The 23,866-nt window shown below is 38.3% G+C and overlaps 2 protein-coding genes across 2 annotated transcripts; one reads left to right on the forward strand and one right to left on the reverse strand.

Annotated features, from left to right (window-relative positions):
• Nucleotides 1–30: 30 nt before the first annotated feature.
• Nucleotides 31–3,612, reverse strand: LOC112777278 (probable 2-oxoglutarate-dependent dioxygenase AOP1). The gene is made up of 3 exons (XM_025821615.3): nt 3,006–3,612; nt 1,723–2,047; nt 31–353 (listed from the first exon to the last, which is right to left on the reverse strand). Exons 1-3 carry the CDS (start codon nt 3,386–3,388, stop codon nt 108–110), a joined length of 954 nt encoding a protein of 317 aa, XP_025677400.1. The 5' UTR covers nt 3,389–3,612; the 3' UTR covers nt 31–107.
• A 3,396-nt stretch (nt 3,613–7,008) lies between these two features.
• On the forward strand, nt 7,009–10,366 carry LOC112777277 (probable 2-oxoglutarate-dependent dioxygenase AOP1). The gene is made up of 3 exons (XM_025821614.3): nt 7,009–7,534; nt 8,795–9,119; nt 10,018–10,366. Exons 1-3 carry the CDS (start codon nt 7,155–7,157, stop codon nt 10,264–10,266), a joined length of 954 nt encoding a protein of 317 aa, XP_025677399.1. The 5' UTR covers nt 7,009–7,154; the 3' UTR covers nt 10,267–10,366.
• Nucleotides 10,367–23,866: the final 13,500 nt, after the last annotated feature.

Genomic DNA, 23,866 nt, shown 5'->3' on the forward strand with positions numbered 1-23,866 from the left:
TTTATGATTATTCTTATGTAAGTATGCACAAAAAATATCTATCCTTATCTATTTATCTCAAAAACATAATCCAAATACAACTTTGAGTGCTTTTATTAACATACTAGCTAGTCAATGCCACAGAATGTTTTGATTCTACACTTAGATTCCAAGGCCTCTTTTGTTCCAATGAAATTAAGATAATCATAATAATCAAATGGCTTATAATGTCTTGGATGTTCTTCATCATCAACTAGCTCCTGGTGTGGTTGAATAGTGGTGCCAAGTGAAAATAGCCCCATAGAGAACCTATGTTTCTTTTCATTTATCATAACTCGGTGTTCACAAGCTTGAATCCTATCGTTACTCCAAACCTAGCAACACATGTAAAATAAAGGAGAATGAATTTCAGTGAATTTAATTAATAAAATTGAGAACATATAATTCAATCTCATCCAAAAATTAATTCATGAGATTGGGTTGCCTACACTTTATAAAAAGGTTTTTTTTGGTTTCCACGGTATTCCTCAACCCGACAGGTCAAGGACTAATCCGTCGCGGTACTGAGCTCCATTTAAGGGTTTGCCGCTGGCCAATGGGTTGCTGCATGCACAAGGCAGGATTCGAACTCCCGACACTTGTTTACTCTGTTAGTCTCTATAGTTTCGCGAAATTTTTAATTAGGTCCCTATACTTTTTTTCCTTTTAATTGAGTCCTTGTACCAATTTTTTTTAATTTGGTCCCTACACTTTTTTTTTCTTTTATTTAGGTCCCTATACCAATTCTTTTTTTTAGTTGGGTCCCTATAAAATTAAGCCAATTACTACTAAAAGGGACTTAATTGAAAAAAAAATTAGTGCAGGGATCCAATTAAAAAAAAAAAAGTATAGGAATCTAATTGAAAATTTCACGAAACTATAGAGACCAATAAAATAATTAAACCTTATAAAAACACATGGGTTAGTTTCAGGTTATTTAAATTTATTAAAAATATAACTATTTATATATATTTTTTATTAGTTTAAGTTATTGGAGACATGATTTTATAAAATTGTTATAAAACCTTTCTGGAAGGTGATGTGAGATTTTAATGTCATAAGATTAAGACTTAAAATTAACACAAACAAACATACAATAAAAAGGTATCATCAATTCAAAAATGTTTTCCTAAATATTATTCTAACAAAAAATTCTTAGAGAAAATTAAACAGCTAATTAATTAAATCGTTTAAATTATTAAGACAGTCATTTATTCAATAGTTGGTAATGGACGTACTTAATTATAATAAATATATTATAGAAAATAATTGATAAATTATTTTAATTGAGTCACGTAATGAGAATAAAAATAGAGGTATATAAATATAAATTAATGACTGATTTAATAGTTATTTTTCAAAAAAAATATTATTTATATATTAAAATTAGGCACAAAAATTAACTACACAAATAAATATGGTTGTTATTTTTTCGTATGTATATAATATAATATTTTTGAATAAATTATTATTAGGTTATGCTACGTGTACAACAAAATCAGTCACCAGTATAAAATTCATGTTAGAATATAAATACACATTGAAAATAAATTAAATCACACATGTATTTATACACAAATACATTAGTAGTTGATTTTAGTAGCTGATTTTGGTGTACAAATAGCATTTCTCATTATTATTATTGATGCAGTGCATTATTATAGTATGCAGAAGATAATGATAAAATTGCAAGTAGTGAGCCACCTGAAATGATTCCCCAGCAAGAATGAGAAACATGAAGGGTGAAGGATCAATATCAAACCACTCTCCATTTTTCAATTTAACCTGTAATCCAGTTACATTATTTTGGTGCAATATGGTGAAGAAAGAAGTGTCCTTGTGAGGCATCAATCCCAAATTACTCTCATCCTTCTTTGGAAGTGCATATCTAAAGCTCCGAAGCAAATAACTTGTTGATTCAATTAGGTCATGATAGTGCCTTTCTTCTAGACCATACCCATCACACACCATTCTTTTAGCAATATGGTCCAATTCTACCACCAATTTTGCATATATATTAAGACTCTCGCTGTGTCAACAATATAATCATGAGAATTGACAAGGTTAGAAGCATTTACAATAACACTCAATAACAATATAAACATACATAATTTAACTAGAAAAATAATGCTATATATAAATCATTTTAATTAATATTGGACTTCTAATTTTAATAATGGAAACCCTTTTTTATATATTTATCTTTATTTCTAAAGTAAATGCCATTTTCGGTCTCTAACCATTTGTTCGATGGACTTCGCATCTCCTAACAAATATAAAAATCTAAATCGGTCCCTATCTACTTTGATATATATACGTTCCAGTCCCTGCAACCGGTTTCGAGCAGATCACTTGCTGATGTATCAATCACTTGCTTGGCTATCTTCTTCATTATTGTAGGGACAAGTTACTGACACATCAATAAGTGACCTGCTCGAAACCGGTTGCAGGGACTGGAACGTACATATATCACAGTAGATAGGGACCGATTTGGATTTTTATATTTGTTAAGGGGTGTGAAGTCCATCGAACAAATGGTTAGAGACCGAAAAGGATATTTACTCTTATTTCTATTTAATCGATATTCTAATTTTTACTATAGATATGATGAAAATAAATACTTTTTTCTACTCTTCAACAACCATATTCTATTTTATGTAAGCTAAGGTCAACTCTTTAAACTCTAAAATCTAAACGAAATCGATGTCTATATATCATCATGCATGTAACAAGAAATGAAATAATTATGGAGGAAAAATATGAAAGAAAGGAGAAACATATATAACTAATTCTTAATTAAGCAATGAATTCAATTAAAAGACTAATTTTTTAAAATTAACTTTTCACCTTAAATTTCAAATTTTAAGTCCTAAATCTTAACTTCAAAAGATGAGAGTTAAAAAAAATAAATTTACAATAAAAATAGATTAATATTAATTAATTAAAAAATTAATAATTTTTCATACTTATTCTTAAGGAAGAGGTACCTGAAATGATGATATCCTTGTGGCCACATAACCCTAGTGAAGTGTTGAACATTTTCCATAGTTAAAGGGTCAGGGATCCCTAATGATTCATATAGAGGAACACTAGGATGTGGCCCATAATAACCATGGTAAGGCTTGTCACTAATCTTTTGCATCTTTGTTTCCAATGGAAGATCAAATAGTTCTTCCATTAGACCAAAAACTTTGTTGTTAAGTTCCATAGGAACTTTATAAGATAGTGCATAGAAACAACCATGGTCCTCTAGTGCTCCCTTTATTACTTGGCTTGCAGAATCCCAGTTTTCAGTGCCAGGTTTCAAATTTTCATCACTGAAATTGATAATAGGAACTTGGGAATTAGATGAATGTTCTTCATAATCCATGATTTTCAGGAAAGTATGAAGAAAATATTGGTAGAGAAAATGGAGTAGTTAATAAAAGTCCCTCTATATTTGATATTGTCTATTAAAATTTCATCTTACAGGTAAATGATAAATGTTTTGAATTATTTTATGTGAAATTTTGAAATAGAATATTTTTAGACACGCTAATTTAAAAAAAATGCAGTTATAATAATTATTCAACTCTTTTTATTAAATTTTGTCCTATTGACATATATTTTATGGTAAAAACTGGTGAAGTCGACTTCATGTGAAGTTTTCATCTAACGGCTCTCAGGTATCAACTTCACGTGAAGTCGACTGCACCTGACTTTCTATCATATTTTATTCTTTACTCAATTATTATTATGGACCACACTATATGATTATGATTTATGAATCTCAATGTTTCATCACGCTAAGCACATATATATTAACAATAATGGTACTAAAGTAAGTCGTCATATACAGTTCTATTACATTTCTTAATAAAATAATAGGTTGAGTGGTCAAATTATTTATCTGTTTAAATAAGACAAGTATTAAAAATTTTAATTCTGTTTTATATATTTTTTTTTTGGTGACTATTCTGTTTTATATATGATAATAATTTATTGATCAACAATGAATTTTTTATTAAAATTTTTAAGTAGTAAATTTGTGAAAATAATAAAAGTTAGCCAATATAAATTTTGTACATGTAGTATATATTTAGATTTTGGATATATTTTTTAACTTTTTGTATTATGATATTTTTTAACTGATTATTATTGTTCTCCTAATAGAACCGATATTTTCAAATTGTAGGTTGTAAGAGTTTCAAAAGTTTTAGGATCATGGCCTGAAAAAGAAATATGTAAATTTTATAGGGTGAGGGTAAAAACTAACGAGCTATGTAACACATTGATAATCAATCAGTCTTTATATATATACTATTTCTTGGTGCAAATAATTGTACTACGATAACTAATCAATTTATTGAGTTGGTCTTGATCCTTAAATAAAAATATGAAAATGATTTATAGTACAGTGGTCCACAGTCCACACACTCAACAAGAGTGTTGTTGTATTATTTTGTTCAAACCATTAAATTTTATATAAATGACCAAGATAATATATATTATGTTATTATATGACATCGTTTTCTATGATCATATGAGACACTAAAAAAATCAACCCTATTATAAATAAATTATGAGAGATGTGACCAATATAAATAATAGATTATATTTTAGGTCTATTAACAAAAATTATATTTAAGTAATTTAAAATTTAAATTTTAAAATTAAAATTAATTTTTTAAACCTATTATTTATATTTTTCAAACAAATGTTATTTCCCAAAAGATCATAATAATTAGGTAGTCAGTTATACACTAATTATGCATATCCTAATTTACTATTTTACCTTTTATCAGCCTCTCTAAAAATATATACCAATTGATATTGGTGTTGGCGGGTGGAGGAACAACCGTATTTCGAAGTGTTATTTCTAAGTGTAAAAGATAAATAGGTCTTTGACTTTTTTTTGTGAATATTTTTGTTTTTGACCATTGAAAAATATTTTTAAGTCACTGACGTCCTTAAAAGTTGGACGGATCAGTCCCTTCGTCCAAATGCCTCCGTCAACCCAACGGAAAAGTTTGACGTGACTCCCGTAATGCTTGTCACGCGTACGCGTTGTCATGAATTTAGCAAAACATCATTTTTTCGTGAATTCTTCACTTTACATGCTCTTTTTTCATTTCTTTCAAGCCATTATTGCCTTCAAAACTTTAAATCACTCAAACAAACATATCAATGTATCGAATGGGAGAAAATAAATTAAATTTAGCAATTTAATAGCCTAGAAAGCATGTTTTCAATCATTAAGCACACTTAGGAGAAATTCACAAAACCATGCTATTTTAGTGAATAAATGTGAAAAAAGTTGATAAAATCCACCAAATTCAATACAATATAAGCCATAAAATTGTGGTTCATCAACTAATATACAAAATGCGTCTACCTACTTGGTTAAAAATGAATCAATCTCCAAGAACATATATGAACAAGTAGGGCTAAGATAGTATGATAATTTATGAATTCCACTAATTCAAATCTCAAAATGAAGTATAAATATATTTGTAAGAAGAAAGCTCGTGAAAGCAAGGAACAAGGGATTGAGCATCGAACCCTCATCGGAAGTGTTTTCACTCTAATCTCTCTAGTGTTTGAGGGTTAATTCTCTCAATTCTCTACTAATCTTGTTTTCTAAGGCTTGCTCTTCTTCTACCAATCAACATATATTCAATGCATGAATACACATATCAAGAAGTCTTTTCAAGGGTTATAATGGGGTTAGGGCTAAATTTAATTTACTTTTTTCCCATTCGATGCCTTGATATGTTTGTTTGAGTGATTTAAAGTTTTGAAGGCAATAATAGCTTGAAAGAAATGGAAAAAAACATACAAAATGGAGAATTCATGAAGAAATGAGGTTTTGCTGAATTCATGGCGACGCGTACGCATGTGTCACGCGTATGCGTGAGAAGGAAGTCTGTCAGGCGATGCGTACACCCACGCGTACGCGTGACAAGCATTACGGGAATCACGTCAAACTTTTTCGTTGGGTCTGACCGGAGGCATTTGGACGAAGGGACTGATCCGTCCAACTTTTAAAGACGCCAGGGACTTAAAAATATTTTTCAATGGTTAGAAACAAAAATATCCGCTGAAAAAAAGGTCAATAACCTATTTGTTCTTTACTCTATCTTTAATAAGAGAATAATAAATATAAATATACTACTCATTCATCATTTGAATTACATTTCTTCTCTAAATCGTAATTTAATTTAGTTTATCCTTATTATATGGCGCTACCAGAAGTGAAAAAAACAAGTATAACCAAGTATTTTAACTTTTATAAGAATTATCAGAATGTATTGAGACTTGAGAATGGCTTGGGTGTATATGTATGTGGTAATGGATGACTCCTTAACAATTTTTATATTTACTTTAATACTATATTAAAAAGATTAATTTTAATATATTTTTAGTATAAAATTATTATTTTATACGCATATTTAGTTATATACAATATTATATAAATAAAAATATTTTTTTTTATTTTAATCATGTAAATAATTATTCAAAAATAAATATAATTAAATAATAATATAAAACATTTTACATTATTAATTTATTAAAATTAAAATTTATTAAAAATGATGCAAATTTAATTTATTTTAAAAACTAACTTAAGAAGTAATTAAGGAGTTGTCTCTCACTTATAAAAACTATGACAATTTTATAATTTTTAGAAAATGTAAGCCTTAATACTAATTATTTAATGTTTAAAAAGGTTTTGAGAATTTTATTTATATTATTTTTGGAATAATGATACGCAAGCATAAGATTATGTTCAGATGACAATTCTTAACAAGTCCAAAATCCGAATAATTTTGTTGCCAATTTTATCTGCTAGGTTCAAATCCAAAGAATATTTCTTTTTTTCAAAATGATTGCAACCTTTAGAATTATATATATATATATATATATATATGTGTACGTAATTTGATAATTACAGTCATATAACGACACAAATATTTTAATATATGATATATCGTTTTCACAGAAATAAACAACATACCTATTATTTTATAACTTGATCACCAAAATTATTGATCCAACCCCCCCCCCCTTCAATTAAGAATTATATATATCATCCAAATTAAACTTGTAATCAAAATAAATTAGAGAAGGAAAAAAAAAATAAAGAAGCGAGAATAATGGGAACCGAAACCCCTCTAAAGCTTCCTACCATTGACTTCAATGACCTAAACATGGATGATAGTAATAATAATTGTAAGTGGGAGGAAGTGAAATCAAAAGTGCACAATGCATTAATAGAGTATGGTTGCTTTGAAGCAATATTTGATAAAGTTCCTTTAGAACTTTGCAAAGATTTGTTTCCTTCACTAGAAGAGCTCTTTGATCTCCCTATACAAACCAAGAAACTCAATGCATCTAAGAAGCCCTATCATGGATATGTTGGCCAATTTCCAATGGTGCCACTTTATGAAAGCATGGGAATAGATGATGCAAATGTTCTTGAGAAAGTTGAAGCCATGACCAACATCTTGTGGCCTAATGGAAACCCAAATTTCAGGTATCCACTAATTGTTCAAATTTAAAGTACTTAATTTTGTAATTTACCTACTTTTTTTTTTTGAGTGAATACCCATCGAGCTCCTGACAATTATCTCAAAAGGACAACAAGGCCCCCAAAGAAAAAAAACACCCAATCCGATCTCTGATTTTTTTTTTTGGCACAGGGATCTCGTTATCCTTTCGAGATAATTATCAGGGGCCGGATTGAGTTTTTTTTTTTTTTTGTCAAGAATCTCATTGTCTTTCAAGATAGTTGTCAGGGGCTGTTTTGAGTTTTTCTTTTTTTTTTCTTTTAGCCCCTTTCTCAAATGAGTGATTCTTTTGTTATAAAATAATTTCACCCACCAAAAACTTAAACAAATGCATAGGAATATATAGATGGTTTTTTTTTTTATGCGAGATTGAGTTTTGTATGTAAATTAGTGTATAATTTTTTTCTTGAAATATTCTTCATTATGTATATTTATTAAAAAATATTTTGCTATTTTTAAAACTTCAATCCAAAATCTCTTAGCTAGCTAGTTAGAATGTGTAAATCATCTTGACTAATTTTATATTTATTAATAATATACACATTTAATAAATTAAAAGAAGAATTAACGAGACACGTTAGTGTCTAAGAATGAGAGATAATAATAATAATAATAATTGAATTTTAAAGCTTGATATCATAATAAATTTAATACTATGTCATTAAACAAATTTTGTTTAAAAATAAGCTATTGCATAAATAAGAATAACATAAAAGGTTTTATATTCTAACAAATTCAATAACATGATACCATTTATGGTAACACTTTTCATACCTTGATACATGTGTACCACAATACAACTCACCACTCACAAGTGACATGTTACATATAGTAGAAAAGTTTTAGTTTTCAAATGTAGCGAAAATATGTATTTCAGTAATCTTAACAGTTAATTTTAATCGATATATATGATATATATTTTTATGATAATATTAATAAAAAATAAAAAAATGGTTAAAATTTATTTTATTTAGTATTTATTAATTACTGTAGTAATTAATAAATATTAATTACTACAGTAATTAATAAATATTAAATAAAATAAATTTTGATTGATTTTGACTAAATTTTGTTGTTATCGAATATTTTCGATTTTTTATAATTGAAATTGACAGTTAAAATTATTGAAACAGTAGTATATCTGGTACACTCGAAATTCTTCCTATATCATATCTATACAACAAAATGGGTTTTTTATTAAAAAAAAATGTTTGTTACTTTTGCAGCAAAACTATTCATTGCTTCTCTGAAAAGCTATCAGAGTTGGATAAGATTATTAGGAAGATGGTTTTGGAGAGCTTGGGAGTTGAGAAGTACTTAGAGGAGCACATGAACTCAACCAATTACCTTATTAGGGTTATGAAATACAAAGGCCCTCAAACAAGTGAGACAAAGCTAGGCCTCAGCTCTCACACAGACAAGAATGTTGTTACCATTTTGTGCCAAAATCAAGTTGATGGCTTAGAGATTTTGACTAAAGATGGAAAATGGATAAGCTTCAAGCCCTCCCAACCTGGCACCTTCATTGCTATGATTGGTGATGCCCTCCATGTAATAATTTCCTTATTATTTCACCATTTCTCAACTTTAATTTGGCAAAAGGAAAAAATTTTTTGTGTTACTATTGTTGTTTTCAGGTTTCAGAATTTATTAGGTAAGTGTTCATCCCTATAAATATTGAGAATGATAGTTGTGGTTGATCTATCAAATTATTTTTTTAATTAATTCTGGTATATGTTCAATATTTATAAAAATATTTTATTTAAATTCCGACCAATTATTTTTTATCTTGTCCCTACAAAATTGATTTGGTTAAGAAGTGAGCTTGCTAAAAAAATTATGACTTAAGTCTTTGTTTTGATTAAAATCCCTATAAATTTATGATAAATTAATTAGGTTTAAGTATAGTGTAAGGCTGCTGAAAGTAAATTATAATAATGTTTTCCAATTAAAATTAGACCAAATTTAAAAAAAAATATTTTGACCTAAAAAATCAAAGTTCTTATAGGAAAATGCTTTTCAAATAATATATAAACTAAAACATTTACATATATTTATTATAAATATGATAAGAAAATTTATTATTAGGGTAAAGTATATTTTTTGTCTTTAATATTTATAATTTTTTTTAAAATACACCTAATGTTTAATTTCATTCAATTTTATCCCCAATATTTTTTATTCATTCAATTTTATTTTTAACATTTAATTTGTCTCAAAACTATCCCTAAAAACTTTTTATTTTGCAATTAACGTTTACGGATAATTTTGATACAAATAAAAAATATTAAAAATAAAATTAAATATAATTAAATATTTTTAAAAAAATCACAAACATTAGAAACAAAAATATATTTCATTAATATTATTATTGTTGTCGTGTCGTTTTAATTTGTTGATGATTTTGAAATTTATGATGATTTATGTGGTTGTTATACGAAATTTTCAGTCATGGTCAAATGGGAGGCTCCATTCAGCTTTTCACAGGGTGATGATGAGTGGGAATGAAGCAAGATACTCTGCAGGGTTGTTCTCTATACCAAATGGTGGGTACCTTATAAAAGCACCACAAGAGATGGTTGATGATGATCACCCTCTTCTCTTTAAGCCTTATGATCATGTTCACTTCCTCAACTATTATTACTCTCCACAAGGCCAGACAGATCAATTTGCTCTACGCACTTATTGTGGTCTTTAATAAATATACAAGCTTTATTTATAATTATTTGTGTTTCTGAATGCACTACTTTAATTTATTTACCTTTGACTTAATAAAATTGTGCCATTATTATGTGTCATGTCATCTTCTCCAATTGAATGATCGTTATTAGAACTTTGGATTGCTAAATTAGTATCATCATTGTCTTTATTAGCGGCGGTTTCTACCAATCGTTCAAATAACCGTTGTAAATTAGAATTTTGTTGTGGATCCTTTTTACGACAATTTAAAACTGCTGCTATATTCGAAACTAAAATTGGTTATGTATTATTAAGGACAATTTTGAACTGTCACAATATGCCAATAATATTTAAAAATTCCGCATTTGTATTGCTGCTGTTTTGTAACCGCCGCTAAAGCTAGAACACAAATATAACATTATAATTTTTTGCAGCGGTTCTATAAACCACCGCCAAATTCTTTATTTTCGTTATTGATTCAGCAGGAGGTGTGTGAAATTTGGGATTGGGGTTGAATTAAATTTTAGTTTATCATTATTGTTTTCATTCATAATATCAAATAGACTCATGCCTGTTTAGTTTGAACCCACTTAACTCGCGTGTTTATATTTATTTTTATGGGGAGAAAAATAAATCTTATAAAATAATTCATATGATTGATATTATAGATACTGTCCAAAATAAAGTAGAGACAATCGGTAATGGCTAATAATCACGTTAACTTTTATGATACTAGAGATTAATAGATTTATTTATATGTTGCTTTCTCTGATGTAGACAACAAAAAGTGGGGGAAAAGTAGAGGTTACCCGTTAAGGTCAAAACTTCAAAAAAAAAAAAAAGTTGGAACAAAAACATATGGTATTAGAATTAGAATTATTATTAGTTATAATAACTATTAGAAATGTCACCGGGATAAAGATGGACATAACAAAAAATGATTTCATATCTTATAAGAATATAGATTTATTTTTTCTATCAATATAAAGTAACTTTGATGGATAATTTATAAGTATTTTTATAAATACTACTCAAAAATTTAAAAATATATACTGTTACGGCCTGGCCCAAACCGACTGTGGGCCGGCTCGACCCGGGCACCACCCGACCCGAACGGTTAGGAGCAAGGCGCCCGGTCGCCGACCCGGACACGCGTCCCTGACAGCTTCGCTACAGCTGTGCAAGGAAGGTCTCAACGAAGGTGGGCCTGTCCTTGCAGGGCCCACCTCTGACACGGTATAAATGGGGAAGGACCTACCCTTCCCCCAAGGTACGTCATACATCATTCTACTCCTTTTTCGCCTGCACACTCACTGACTAGAGCGTCGGAGTGTCTTTGCAGGTGACTCCCCCCTTCCCACGTGAAGTGCTCGGGACCCCGCCTAAACCAGCCCGGTGGCCTACGACCAGACGAGACCCCCTCACTAATCGGGATACCTACCCGAACCGTCCGGTACCCGACATATCGAACATTGGCATCGTCTGTGGGGATCGAACATGGACTTTGTACTGGTCCAAGGTGGAACAGGCCGCGAGCCCGAGCCCGAAGAGGACCATGCCGCGACTGCTTCCCGGCAGCGCACAAGATCCCCTCCAAGACACACAACACAATCTCACGAGAGACGCCCCTTCGGGGGAACTGGCGACAACCACGCCAGAATAATGCAAGAACTACGCCACAAGATGCAAGACTTGGAACGCCGGCTAGCAGACAGGGAGCACGACCAACACACCCTAGAACAAAGCCATTCCCGCTCTCACTCTATGAGCCACTCCAGACGCACGGCCAGCCCCCAGGCTGAATCCGAGAACGCTGGAGAGAGAGGACGCGCGAGAAGACGCCACGACCCCATCATCTATGCCAAGCATGAGAGGCGGCGTACTACAGATCACGGACATGAAGACGCTCGTCGGGACAACGACGAAGGGAGAACGACGAGAACGCAGGGACCCGTGATAATGGGAGCGACCCCATTTCATCGTTCCATACTCGAGGTCCGGCTGGCAAAACATTTTGACAAACCAACAGACATGAGGTACGACGGAATGCAAGACCCGCTGGAACACCTCACGGCCTTTGAGGCCAGGATGAACTTGGAGGGAGTGGGAGACGAGGTAAGGTGCCGCGCTTTCCCGGTCACCCTAGCGGGACCTGCAATACGGTAGTTCAATAACCTCCCACAGGGCTCAGTGACCGGTTTCGCGGACATCAGCCATGCCTTCTTAGCCCAATTCACGACCAGGATCGCAAAAGCGAAGCACCCAATCAACCTGCTCGGGGTGACTCAGCGACCCGACGAGCCGACCAGGAAATACCTAGACAGATTCAACGACGAGTGTCTGGAAATCGACGGGCTGACAGACTCAGTTGCAAGCTTGTGCCTGACAAACGGACTTCTGAACGAGGACTTCAGAAAGCACCTCACCATGAAGCCGGTGTGGACCATGCAGGAGATCCAATGTGTAGCCAAGAAGTACATCAACGACGAAGAAGTGAGCCAAGTCGTGGCCGCCAACAAACGGCAGCCCTCCTACAACCAAGACCGGCCCCGCGGGAACAGAGAAGGTCAAAAGGAACACGCCAGGGACGGCGGTCCGAGCAAGGCACCCAGACCGTTTCCCCGGGTCGGGAAGTTCACCAATTACACTCCCCTCACCGCACCAATCATGGAAGTTTATCAACGAATCGCCGAAAAGGGGATCTTGTCGAAACCCCGACCACTGAAGGAAAGAACAGGGGGAAATCGAAGTCTTTACTGTGACTACCACAAAGGCTATGGGCACAAAACATAGGATTGCTTCGACATGAAGGACGCATTAGAACAAGCGATCAGGGACGGAAAGCTAGCTGAATTCTCCCACCTCATCAGAGAGTCGAGACGACGGAATCGTGACCACGACGGCGAGGACAGGACCCGGGCAGCCAAGCGACGCCAAGAACTGGAAGAAGACGACCGGGGCCTCACCATAGTGAACGTGGTAATAGCTAGGAATGCAGCACCTAGGTCGAGGTCGGCACAAAGGAAAGACGCCAAAGTCCTGGCGGTCTCCTCATCCTCTACGCGAAGCAAGAGGAAGCTCCCACCCATCTCGTTCGGCCCAGAGGATCAGTGGTTTGACGAAGCCGGAGAAAGCCCTCCCATGGTTATAACGGCTAGAGTAGGAACCGGTATCGTGAAGCGAATCCTTGTAGACACGGGGGCAGACTCGAACATCATGTTCCGCAATGTGTTCGATGCTTTAGGCCTAAGGGACGCCGACCTACAGACTCACCAGCACGGCGTTGTAGGGCTCGGCGACCATTTCATCAAGCCGGATGGCATAATCACCCTGACGACCTCACTGGGACAAGGCCAAGGGAGAAGAACGATAATGGATGAGTTCGTGATCTTACGAGACTCCACCGTTTACAACATCATCCTGGGGAGAAAGACCATCAACGACCTAGGAGGAGTCATCAGCACAAGGATGTTGATAATGAAGTTCATAACTGAAGAAGGGTCAGTAGGGTCTGTGAGGGGAGACCTGGAAACGGCAGTCGCTTGCGACAACGCCAGTCTCTCGTTGAGAAGGAAGTCTAAAGAGGCGTCGGGAGTATTCCTCGTCGACTTGGATGCCAGAATTAACGACAAACCCAGACCCGAACCCGAAGGGGACTTGGAAAAGTTTAGGGTCGGGAACTCGGAGGAAAAGTTCACGTTCGTGAATAGGAACCTCCCCCATGAGTTGAAAGAGCCTTTGATGGAAATGATCAGAACCCAATGGCGATTTGTTTGCCTGGACACCTGCCGACATGCCAGGTATAGACTCCGGTCTCATGTGACACCACCTAGCCATCAGGCCGGAAGCCAAACCAGTGGCTGAAAGGAGGAGAAAAATGTCTCAGGAAAGAGCAGAGGAAGTGGCCAGGCAAACGGCCAGCCTCCTCGAAGCGGGGTTCATCCGGGAGCTCGACTATTCGACCTGGTTGTCAAACGTGGTCCTGGTAAAAAAGCACAATGGGAGATGGAGGATGTGTGTGGACTACTCCGATCTTAACAAGGCATGTCCCAAGGACTGCTACCCCCTCCCCAACATTGATGCACTCGTCGACGCGGCCGCAGGATACCGGTATCTGAGCTTCATGGATGCCTACTCCGGCTACAACCAGATACCGATGCACCGGCCAGACGAGGATAAAACGGCGTTCATAACGCCAGGGGGGACCTACTGCTACAGGTTGATGCCGTTTGGCCTGAAGAACGCGGGGGCAACGTACCAGAGACTGATGAACAAAATATTCAGTGACCTCATTGGCAAGACGGTGAAAGTCTACGTGGATGACATCCTCTCAAAGACCACCCTGCCTGACGATCTCATAAGCGACCTGGAGAACGTGTTTGCATCCCTCCGACGACACGACATGAGGCTGAACTCGCTTAAGTGCGCCTTTGCCATGGAGGCCGGAAAGTTCCTGGGGTTCATGATAACCCAGAGGGGAGTGGAGGCCAACCCTGAAAAGTGCCAAGCAATTCTCCAGATGAGGAGTCCGGGCTGCATCAAAGACGTTCAGCGGCTAACAGGAAGGCTCACCGCGTTGTCCCGTTTCCTAGGTGCATCGGCAGCAAAGGCCCTACCCTTCTTCGGTTTGATGAAGAAGGGAATAGCATTTGAGTGGACCCCTGCGTGCGAAGAAGCTTTCAACCACTTCAAAGAGATTCTAGCAGCACCCCCGGTGCTCGGAAAGCCCAAGGACGGAGAACCACTCTATCTGTACCTAGCCATAACAGAAGGAGCGCTTGCAGCGGTGTTGGTGCGGGAAGAAGGGAAGGCCCAGCAACCAATCTACTTTGTGAGTAGAGCACTGCAAGGGGCAGAACTTAGATACAGTAAGCTGGAGAAGTTGGCACTGGCACACCTAGTCTCCTCCCGCCGACTACGACAGTACTTCCAGAGTCACCAGGTGGTCATGAGAACGGATAAGGGGATTCGTCAGGTGCTCCAAAAACCTGATCTGGCGGGAAGGATGATGACCTGGGCCATCGAATTGTCCCAATGCGACTTAAGCTACGAACCTCGACACGCGATCAAGGCGCAAGCAATGGCAGACTTCCTGGTGGAAGTAACCGGGAACCCAACCGAAGTCACGGACACACGGTGGAAGCTCCATGTAGACGGAGCCTCCAACCAGACGTTTGGGGGCGCCGGAATCATCCTAGAAAGCCCGGCCGGAGTCATCTATGAATAATCAATTAAGTTCGACTTCCCCGTATCAAACAACCAAGCAGAATACGAAGCCCTCCTGGGGGGCTTGGTTCTAGCTCGGGAAGTCGGAGCAACGAGGCTAGAAGTGTGCAGCGACTCGCAGGTCGTCACCGCGCAGGTAAATGGAAGCTACCAAGCCAGAGACTCGCTGCTGCAGAAATACTTAGAAAGGGTCAAGGAACTGAGCAAACAGTTTGAGGAAGTCACGGTCCAACACGTTCCAAGGGAAAGGAACACACGGGCAGACCTCCTATCCAAGCTGGCAAGCACAAAACCTGGAACCGGCAACCGCTCCCTCATTCAAGGCATCACGAAAGAGCTGGCAGTTGCCCTCCACCTGACCAAAATAAGCCCTTCTTGGATGGACCCCATCACTGACTTCTTGGAAAACGGCAAACTCCCTCAAGACGAGAAGGAAGCCAAAGCGGTAAGAAGGGAGGCCGCCAAATATACGGTCATACAAGACCAGCTATTCAAAAAGGGACTCAGTCAACCTTTGCTGAAGTGCCTGCATCCCGACCAGACGGACTACGTACTCAGAGAAGTCCACGAGGGGTGTTGCGGCCACCATATCGGGGGCAAAGCCCTAGCAAGGAAGCTCATCCGAGCTGGATACTACTGGCCAACAATGATGAATGACTCCAAGGAGTTCGTAAAAAAATGCGCGAAGTGTCAACAAAACGCCAACTTCCACAGAGTGCCAGCTTCCGAGCTGAGCCTACTAACGTCCACTCGACCTTTCGCACAGTGTGGAGTCGACCTCTTGGGACCCTTCCCAGTTGGCCCGGGGCAGGTCAAGTACCTCATAGTTGCCATCGACTACTACACCAAATTGATAGAGGCTGAGCCGCTGGCTAGCATATCCTCATCCAATTGTAGGAAGTTCATGTGGAGGCAGGTGATAACCCATTTCGGCATCCCAGAGATCGTCATTTCGGATAACGGGACGCAATTCACTGACAAGAAGTTCGCGGAGTTTCTCACCGGCTTGGGGATAAAACAGAAGTTCTCCTCGGTTGAACACCCCCAAACAAACGGACAAGTAGAGTCCGTAAATAAGATCATCTTACTAGGTCTCAAGAAGCGTTTAGATAGCAAAAAAGTGCATGGGCCGACGAGCTCGCCTCGGTTCTCTGATCCTACCGAACAACCGAGCAAAGCTCCACAAGGGAAACCCCCTTCCGCTTAACGTACGGGGTCGAGGCGGTGATACCCGTGGAGATCAGCGAGCCGAGCCCGCGGTTACTCCTCGCATGAGTAGAAGAAGCGGTGGACAAAGACCTGGTAGACGAGGTCAGAGAGATGGCCCACTTGTCAGAGGTAGCGCTAAAACAAAAAATAGCCCTACGTTACAACACCAAGGTCTTCAGAAGGGAATATGAGGAAAGAGACCTCGTCCTGCGACGCAACGACGTCGGGCTACCGACCCCAGGAGAAGGAAAGCTGGCAGCAAACTGGGAAGGCCCCTACAGAATCAAAGAAGTGCTTGGCAAAGGCGCCTACAAGCTGGAAAGACTCGACGGCAAAGAAATCCCGAGAACATGGAATGTAGGTAACCTGAGGAGGTTCTATTCATAGCTTGGGCACACCGGCCAAGTGGCCTGACGAGCTAGATAGATGTTTACTTTTATCAAATGTTAATTTCCAATGATTTACTTTTATCAAATGCCTACCATGCTCATGAATTTGTTTAGCTAACGACTAATTTTTACTTGTCTGAATTCTTCCATCTACTATTCCCCAATACGTATCCCACACAATCGCGTTCTTCAACGGCAACCCGGGACTGATCACCCCGGGAGCCAGTCGGATCATAGCCATAACTAACGGCCGCGATAATATTACCAAGACAGTTTCAACCATGTTACCAACGTAAACGGCAAAACAGACACAAGCAATAAGTCCACACCAGAAAAATGGTAACAAAACATAAACGCTACTAAACAAACAAGATAAAGGCGATAATTAGAAGCCGACCAGGCGACCATTAAAGAGTAATAAAGGTCTTAACAGTCGCAACAAAGTATTTTACAAAGCCATACAAAAGCACAAGTTACAAGAGTTCACTTTCGGGGCATATCAACAATCTTGCCGTCCTGAATCGTTTTGAAGACCCCAATAGCCGACGTGTCGAAGTCTAGAACCACGATCTTCACCTGAGCCATAAGAGCCTCCTCAGTCATAAAGATCGTGTTCTTTCCTTGCTCTTTAGTCGCCTTGTGCTTCCTCTTGAGATCTTCGACTTTGGCTCGGACAGCTTTGGCCAACGAAACGGCCTGGTCGCGCTCCTTCTCCATAGCTACCACCCAACCTTGCGCAGCACTGAGCTGGCTCTCCAGAGTCATCTCCCGCTCGGTCAAACGGGATACAGTGGCGTCGGAGACCTTCATTTTTTTCCTCAAAGGACGCGGCCTTCTCCTCGGCATCCTTGCGCCCCTTCTCCGCCGCGGACAGCTGTTTCTGAAGCTTCTCGACTTGGGCCTTGAAATCGTTGTTGGCCTGGGCAGAAGTATCGAGCTTTTTTCGTAACTCCTGCATGCCCGACAACTCGAACTCGGCCTTCCGAGCTATCACCGCCCCGCGGAGAAGTGTCCGGTACATCCACCTCGCCTGTCCCGTGAGCTCGGTACCAAGAAAGTGATCCTCCGTGCCGGGAATCAACTGACTGTTAATAAAGGCCCCAGCATCGAAGTTCCTCTCCATCACGGTGAGAGTTCCTTCTGGACTGGAGGATGCCCTCTGCCTCTTGGGGGTAGGGACAAGCTTCAGATCATCTTGCTCCCGATGGGTAGAAGACAATTGCCCGATGCCAGCCGTCTCCTCAAGAATAGGAGAAGCCTGCATCCCGGCAGAGTTCTTGTCGGACATCTCGGTGTCCCGAGGCGAAGGCACAGCTTGATCCTCCTTCTCCTCGGTAGCCTTCTCCTCGTCATCCTTCTCCTCGTCGCTATCCTCCAAGAAGGTCTTGACTAAACCTTCGAGCCCGGTTACCGAAGCAGACATCTCCACTACAACAGAGAAACAAATACGTTAGTCGTGAAGACGGCAAGAGTAAATTAAATGATAAACAATACAAAAGTACAAGACAAAACAGCTCACAAATATAACTCCTGGCGGCCTCCCGTTCACCCATAAGGAGGTAGGGGTTCACATGGTTCTTTCCGAAAACTGCAAACAACACGTTGGCAATTCTCTTATTTACAGGGGACATCCCCTTGTAGGTCACCTTAATGAAGGTATTAGACCCCGCCCCGAAGCTCCAATACGTCGGGATGAGGCGTTCCCCCTCTAGTGACAACCAAAAGGGATGGCGACCTTTGACGGGACGAACCTTGAAATATTTGTCCTTGAACCCATGATAGGAGTCCTCGAACAAGCCAAATATCCTCCGACCTTGGGCAGATCGGAAAGACAGGAACCCTTTCTTCGCTTTTCCCTGCTTGGAAGGGTTAGTAAGGTTGAAGAAGAAGAGAAAGACATCCACCGACACCGGCAGCTCGAGATATTCACAAACCATCTCAAAACAGTGAATAGAAGCCCAGCTGTTTGGATGAAGCTGCGACGGCGACACGGATATCCGATTAAGAAGCGACATCTGGAAGTCGGAAAACGGTATGCGAACGCCTACCTGGGTGAACATGGCTTTGTAAAACCAAATCCAGTCGGCAACTCGGGGAGACTGAAAATTAATCTCATACAGCCGCTCATGAGGGGCAGGAACGAAGACGTCATAATTGGCCTCCTCGTCTGTCCCCCCGTACAGATACTCGGCTTGTCGGAATTCCGTCAACTCCTCCAGGTCCATCTGATTCGGCGAGTCCTTCACATCGGAGGTCACCCAAGTGTAGGGGTCGTAGTTCACGACGGAAGGAGAAGCCCGGGAAACGACGCGAGGCATACCTACAGCGGGGGTACCACTCCATTAGTCTATGAGGTCGGGAGTCTAGGAAAAACCCAGAAACTATGTCCATCCTATTCAACAGTTAAGATCAAGCATGGCTAAAGCTATCTATCATGCAAGCTACCTAAAAGCCTACCCTGGAATGGTACCCCTCCCCTAACGCATTTACTTGGCACTAGAAAGCCATCTAGAAACAAAAATCAAACAAAAACAGCAAGAACATGGAGCAAGTGCAAGCAGCAAACGTACGACAATGAAGCAGGAAGGAGAAAGGATCAAAGATTACCTGAATCGGGTGCGAAAACTGAGAAGGAAGAAGGAAAGATGCACGAGGATGCTAGAACGAAGCTCTAAGATTTTTTGGGTGAAGAAGAAGGAGATAATAGGGAGATAGTAGGAGCAAGAGTGTAAAGGGAAAGATCAAAAGCAAAAACTGTTCAAAACTGCCACCCAGGAAGCGCGAAAGACCTGGGGGAAAAATAGTCTTTGCACACAGGATTTTCCAACCCATTATGAGCATTAAATGATCCACGCGAAGAACGAGGCGACAAACGGTCGTTCCAGCAACGAATTGGCACGCGCGCAAGAGGCACGTCCCCCCACGGACGGCCGACCTGGCGACAAAGCACGAAAGAAGAGATGACACGCCACCAACGATCTCCACGATCGTTGCTAGCGCGTCGGGGGCACTGTTACGGCCTGACCCAAACCGACTGTGGGCTGGCCCGACGCGGGCACCACCTGACCCGAACGGTTAGGAGCAAGGCGCCCGGTCGCCGACCCGAACACGCGTCCCTGACAGCTTCGCTACAGCTGTGCAAGGAAGGTCTCGACGAAGGTGGGCCTGTCCTTGCAGGGCCCACCTCTGACACGATATAAATGGGGAAGGACCTACCCTTCCCCCAAGGTACGTCATACATTATTCTACCCCTTTTTCGCCTGCACACTCACTGACTAGAGCGTCGGAGTGTCTTTGCAGGTGACTCCCCCTTCCCATGTGAAGTGCTCAGAACCCCGTCTAAACCAGCCCGGTGACCTACGACCAGACGAGACCCCCCTCACTAATCGGGATACCTACCCGCACCGTCCGGTACCCGACATACCGAACATATACATTCTAACCTAATAGAATGATTATTGGAGCCAAAAGAGTGATTAATAATAAAGCTTGCAATCTATTTCCATAAGTTCTTCTTCATCATTTATGAGGATTTGTTTGATAAAAAATTAGTGAGTATTTCTATAAACAACAGTAAAATTTAAAGCAGTTGTTATAACTTGGCAAACTTGGCAATACAAAATATAATCCATTCTATTTTTTCTCAAAAAATAATATTTAAAAATATTCTATAAACACAAAAAATATCAATAATCAATTTACTTATTATATATTTATGCATATTTATGTTTTTTATATATTTTTAAATAAAAGAATTAGCCATCAAATTAATCAATATTTTTATAATTAAATAATAAAAAATATTTTTACAATATATTACAAACAAATTTTTCAAAAAGATCAAATATATATTTTTTAAAAAATTAATTGATAATTAATTTTAATATTCATATAATATTTTCCATAATTATTAGCTAGGAGACCATCCTTGTGGTAAGAATTAGAATATAAAAAACTGACAAGATTTTAGAATTTGGAGGCATTCTCGTTAGAATCAAATAATAGACACCCTGAGAGATTCCTCTCAATCATAAATTGAGATGGAGACCCTAAAATGCCAAAGGAAAGTAGGTAACGAGGAGGTTATTCATCGTCACAATTTGAGGTGACGTTGACCTATTGTAATTTGTAAGATTTCATGGATTTAATGATTCACTTTTGTCGCCTAATAATGGTATCATCTGCATGTGTGAGGCCTTCAAGTATAACTTCAAACAATAATGCTAGGGAACCAAGATGGTTCCAGCAAAAAATCAGCCAAATACTCTTGGGTCGGGATCTGAAAGTCCAATTCACATCAGCATCACCTCAAAATTAACCTAAGGTAAACCAAAATCACCCTTTCCAAAATCCTACCCTTTCCTTTCACCGTTTAACCGCACCATATTTTAAAAACTATCTACGAACTCGCCACGATTCCGAGAGCATCGGGCAACCCTCTTCCCTGTCTTTTCCGGACGTTGCGATGCCGCCCCCCGCGATTCCGCGCATCGCGCCTCCACGCACCGAACCGGAACGGCGCGACTCCCCCATCTCATTGTAGCTTCACCAACCTCGGTCACGGTCATGGGCTCCCACCCAGATGTGTCGAGCGAGTAGGGTCTCCTCGTCACGGAGGGCGCGTCGCTGTTGCTGCATGCCGGTGTTGGCGGCGCCATTAAAGCCTCCTGGTGCAGCTCAGCCCAACGCCATTGGACCTCCACTGCTCCAGCCTGGAACCTTCCATTCATCACACTAATTGGTAAGTATTTAAATGTTTCTTCTGATTTTCTCTGCAGGTTTTGAAAAAGAATTTGTACATGGTGTTGTTATAGTATTTCCGGTGATTTTTTAGGGATTGGAGGTTTCTTTTTATGTTGTATAGTTCAGGTACTATAGTCTTGATGAATCAATGGTCCTTTTGATAAAAATCAGCTGCATGTTTTTATGGTTAGGAGTTTCGCATAAACATAATTACTGGTAAGTATGTTTTTTTCTTAATTGAACTTAGTCTGTACCAGATTTTATAAAATTCAAGCAAGAAAATTTGATTTTCTCGGAAAGATTTTTTGAGGATTTTACAATATCTTTTTGAGTTTATTAATTAACAAGAACATAAAATTATAAATTGTTTAATTCTGTTTTGTAATCTATGCTTAGGTTCAGAAACTATGGTTGTAGTCGATGTAGTTTGCGTTTACTAAATTGTTGGATGTTGTTGAATTGCTGTAATTAGAGAATGGATGATTAAGAGGTCTCTGTTTGATGGTCTAAGTTTTGAGATAGTGTCATGTGTTATTGTATAGCTTTAAGAGTCATTTTTGGACCTATTTGTTCTCCATCGTGCTTCCCTTGTTTTTGGAAATACTATATTCTCAAAAAATCATAAGCTGTCAAATCATATTCACAAAACCTTATTTTATTAATTATATTTGGTACTGCTAATATATAAACTACTTATAGTTAAAGCTTTTTTTATAGTAGTTTATACACTATATGTAAAACGTTAGCAAGTTTTTCTGGAATTTTATAAAATAATAATTGGAGCCCAACTTCCTGTTTTTGCGTAATGATTTCTTCAGATTTTGTATAATTTGAAGGTACTTAATTATCCACTGCACTTCAATCTCATTAGAAACACATACTGTATGTCGTCTTGCTACACTTTCAACTTGGAGCATGATGATGAAAATGCTATTGATCTGGTATTTTTGTTTCCTCTCAAGGTGGTGGTATTGTCCTGTGTTTTTTACTCCTCCTAATCCTATTCGTTTAGGGATTTTGCAAAAGCGTAATCACTGGTAATTATGTTTTTTTTCTAATTGAACTTGGGTCTGTACTAGATTATATAAAATTTCAGCAAGAAAATTTGATTTTTTGGAAAAGATTTGTTGAGGGTTTTATAACATCTGTTGGAGTTTATTAATTAACAAGAACATAAAATTAGAAATGGTTTAATTCTGTTTTGTAATCCATGCTTAGGTTCAGGAACTATGGTTGTAGTCGATGTAGTTTACGTTTGCTAAATTGTTGGATGTTGCTGAATTGCATGTGATTGGAGATTGATTGTTGCTGTTCTCTTAATAGTTGTTTGGAATTTGGATGATGAAATTATATTAAATTTAGTCTAATTTTAGTCGAACTTGATTTTGGTCCTTACTCACAGACCAAGAGTCAATTTATTTGGAACCCTGAAATCATTTCTACTACCCTTCTTGTAGCTTACTACATGTTAAATCATGTTTTCTATATGCAAATTTACCTGTTTGCTTTCCAACCCTTTATACCCTGAAACCCACATCTGATGCAATCTGTGTAACTTAAGAATCTCTTCAGATGGTTTTCTCTTCATGTTGAACATGTACTCTAATTGTGCATGTTTTTAAAAATGAACCTCGTGCAATTTGATAGATACTGCTTCTAATTTTGGTTTAGTATGGTATTAATTGATATGGGTTTCATACAGCATCATCAACAATGTTTAATTGAGAACTATTTTGATGTTGCCGCTGATCTTTGTATGCAGTTTTCATTAAAGGATTCGGGGCTGTTTCTTGTGAAATCGGAGCGGGATTGTTTTACAGAAAAGCCAACAAAAATTGGGAAAAAAGGACACCTGCCTTACTGTATCTATAGTTTCCCTGTGATAGAGTTATGGACGTTAATATGTCATTTTCTAACTTACACATGTTTCGTGTGAGCCTGATAAATCCTGTTTCACTGCAGATTTATGATTTCATGTTGCTGATGTTGTCAAGTTGCTGGTGACTTTATCTAAAATCTTTAAGTGGATGGTACTTCTGATAGGCATTAGGA

Source organism: Arachis hypogaea, chromosome 19, assembly GCF_003086295.3.
Source record: "Arachis hypogaea cultivar Tifrunner chromosome 19, arahy.Tifrunner.gnm2.J5K5, whole genome shotgun sequence".
NCBI classification, from domain to species: Eukaryota; Viridiplantae; Streptophyta; class Magnoliopsida; order Fabales; family Fabaceae; genus Arachis; species Arachis hypogaea.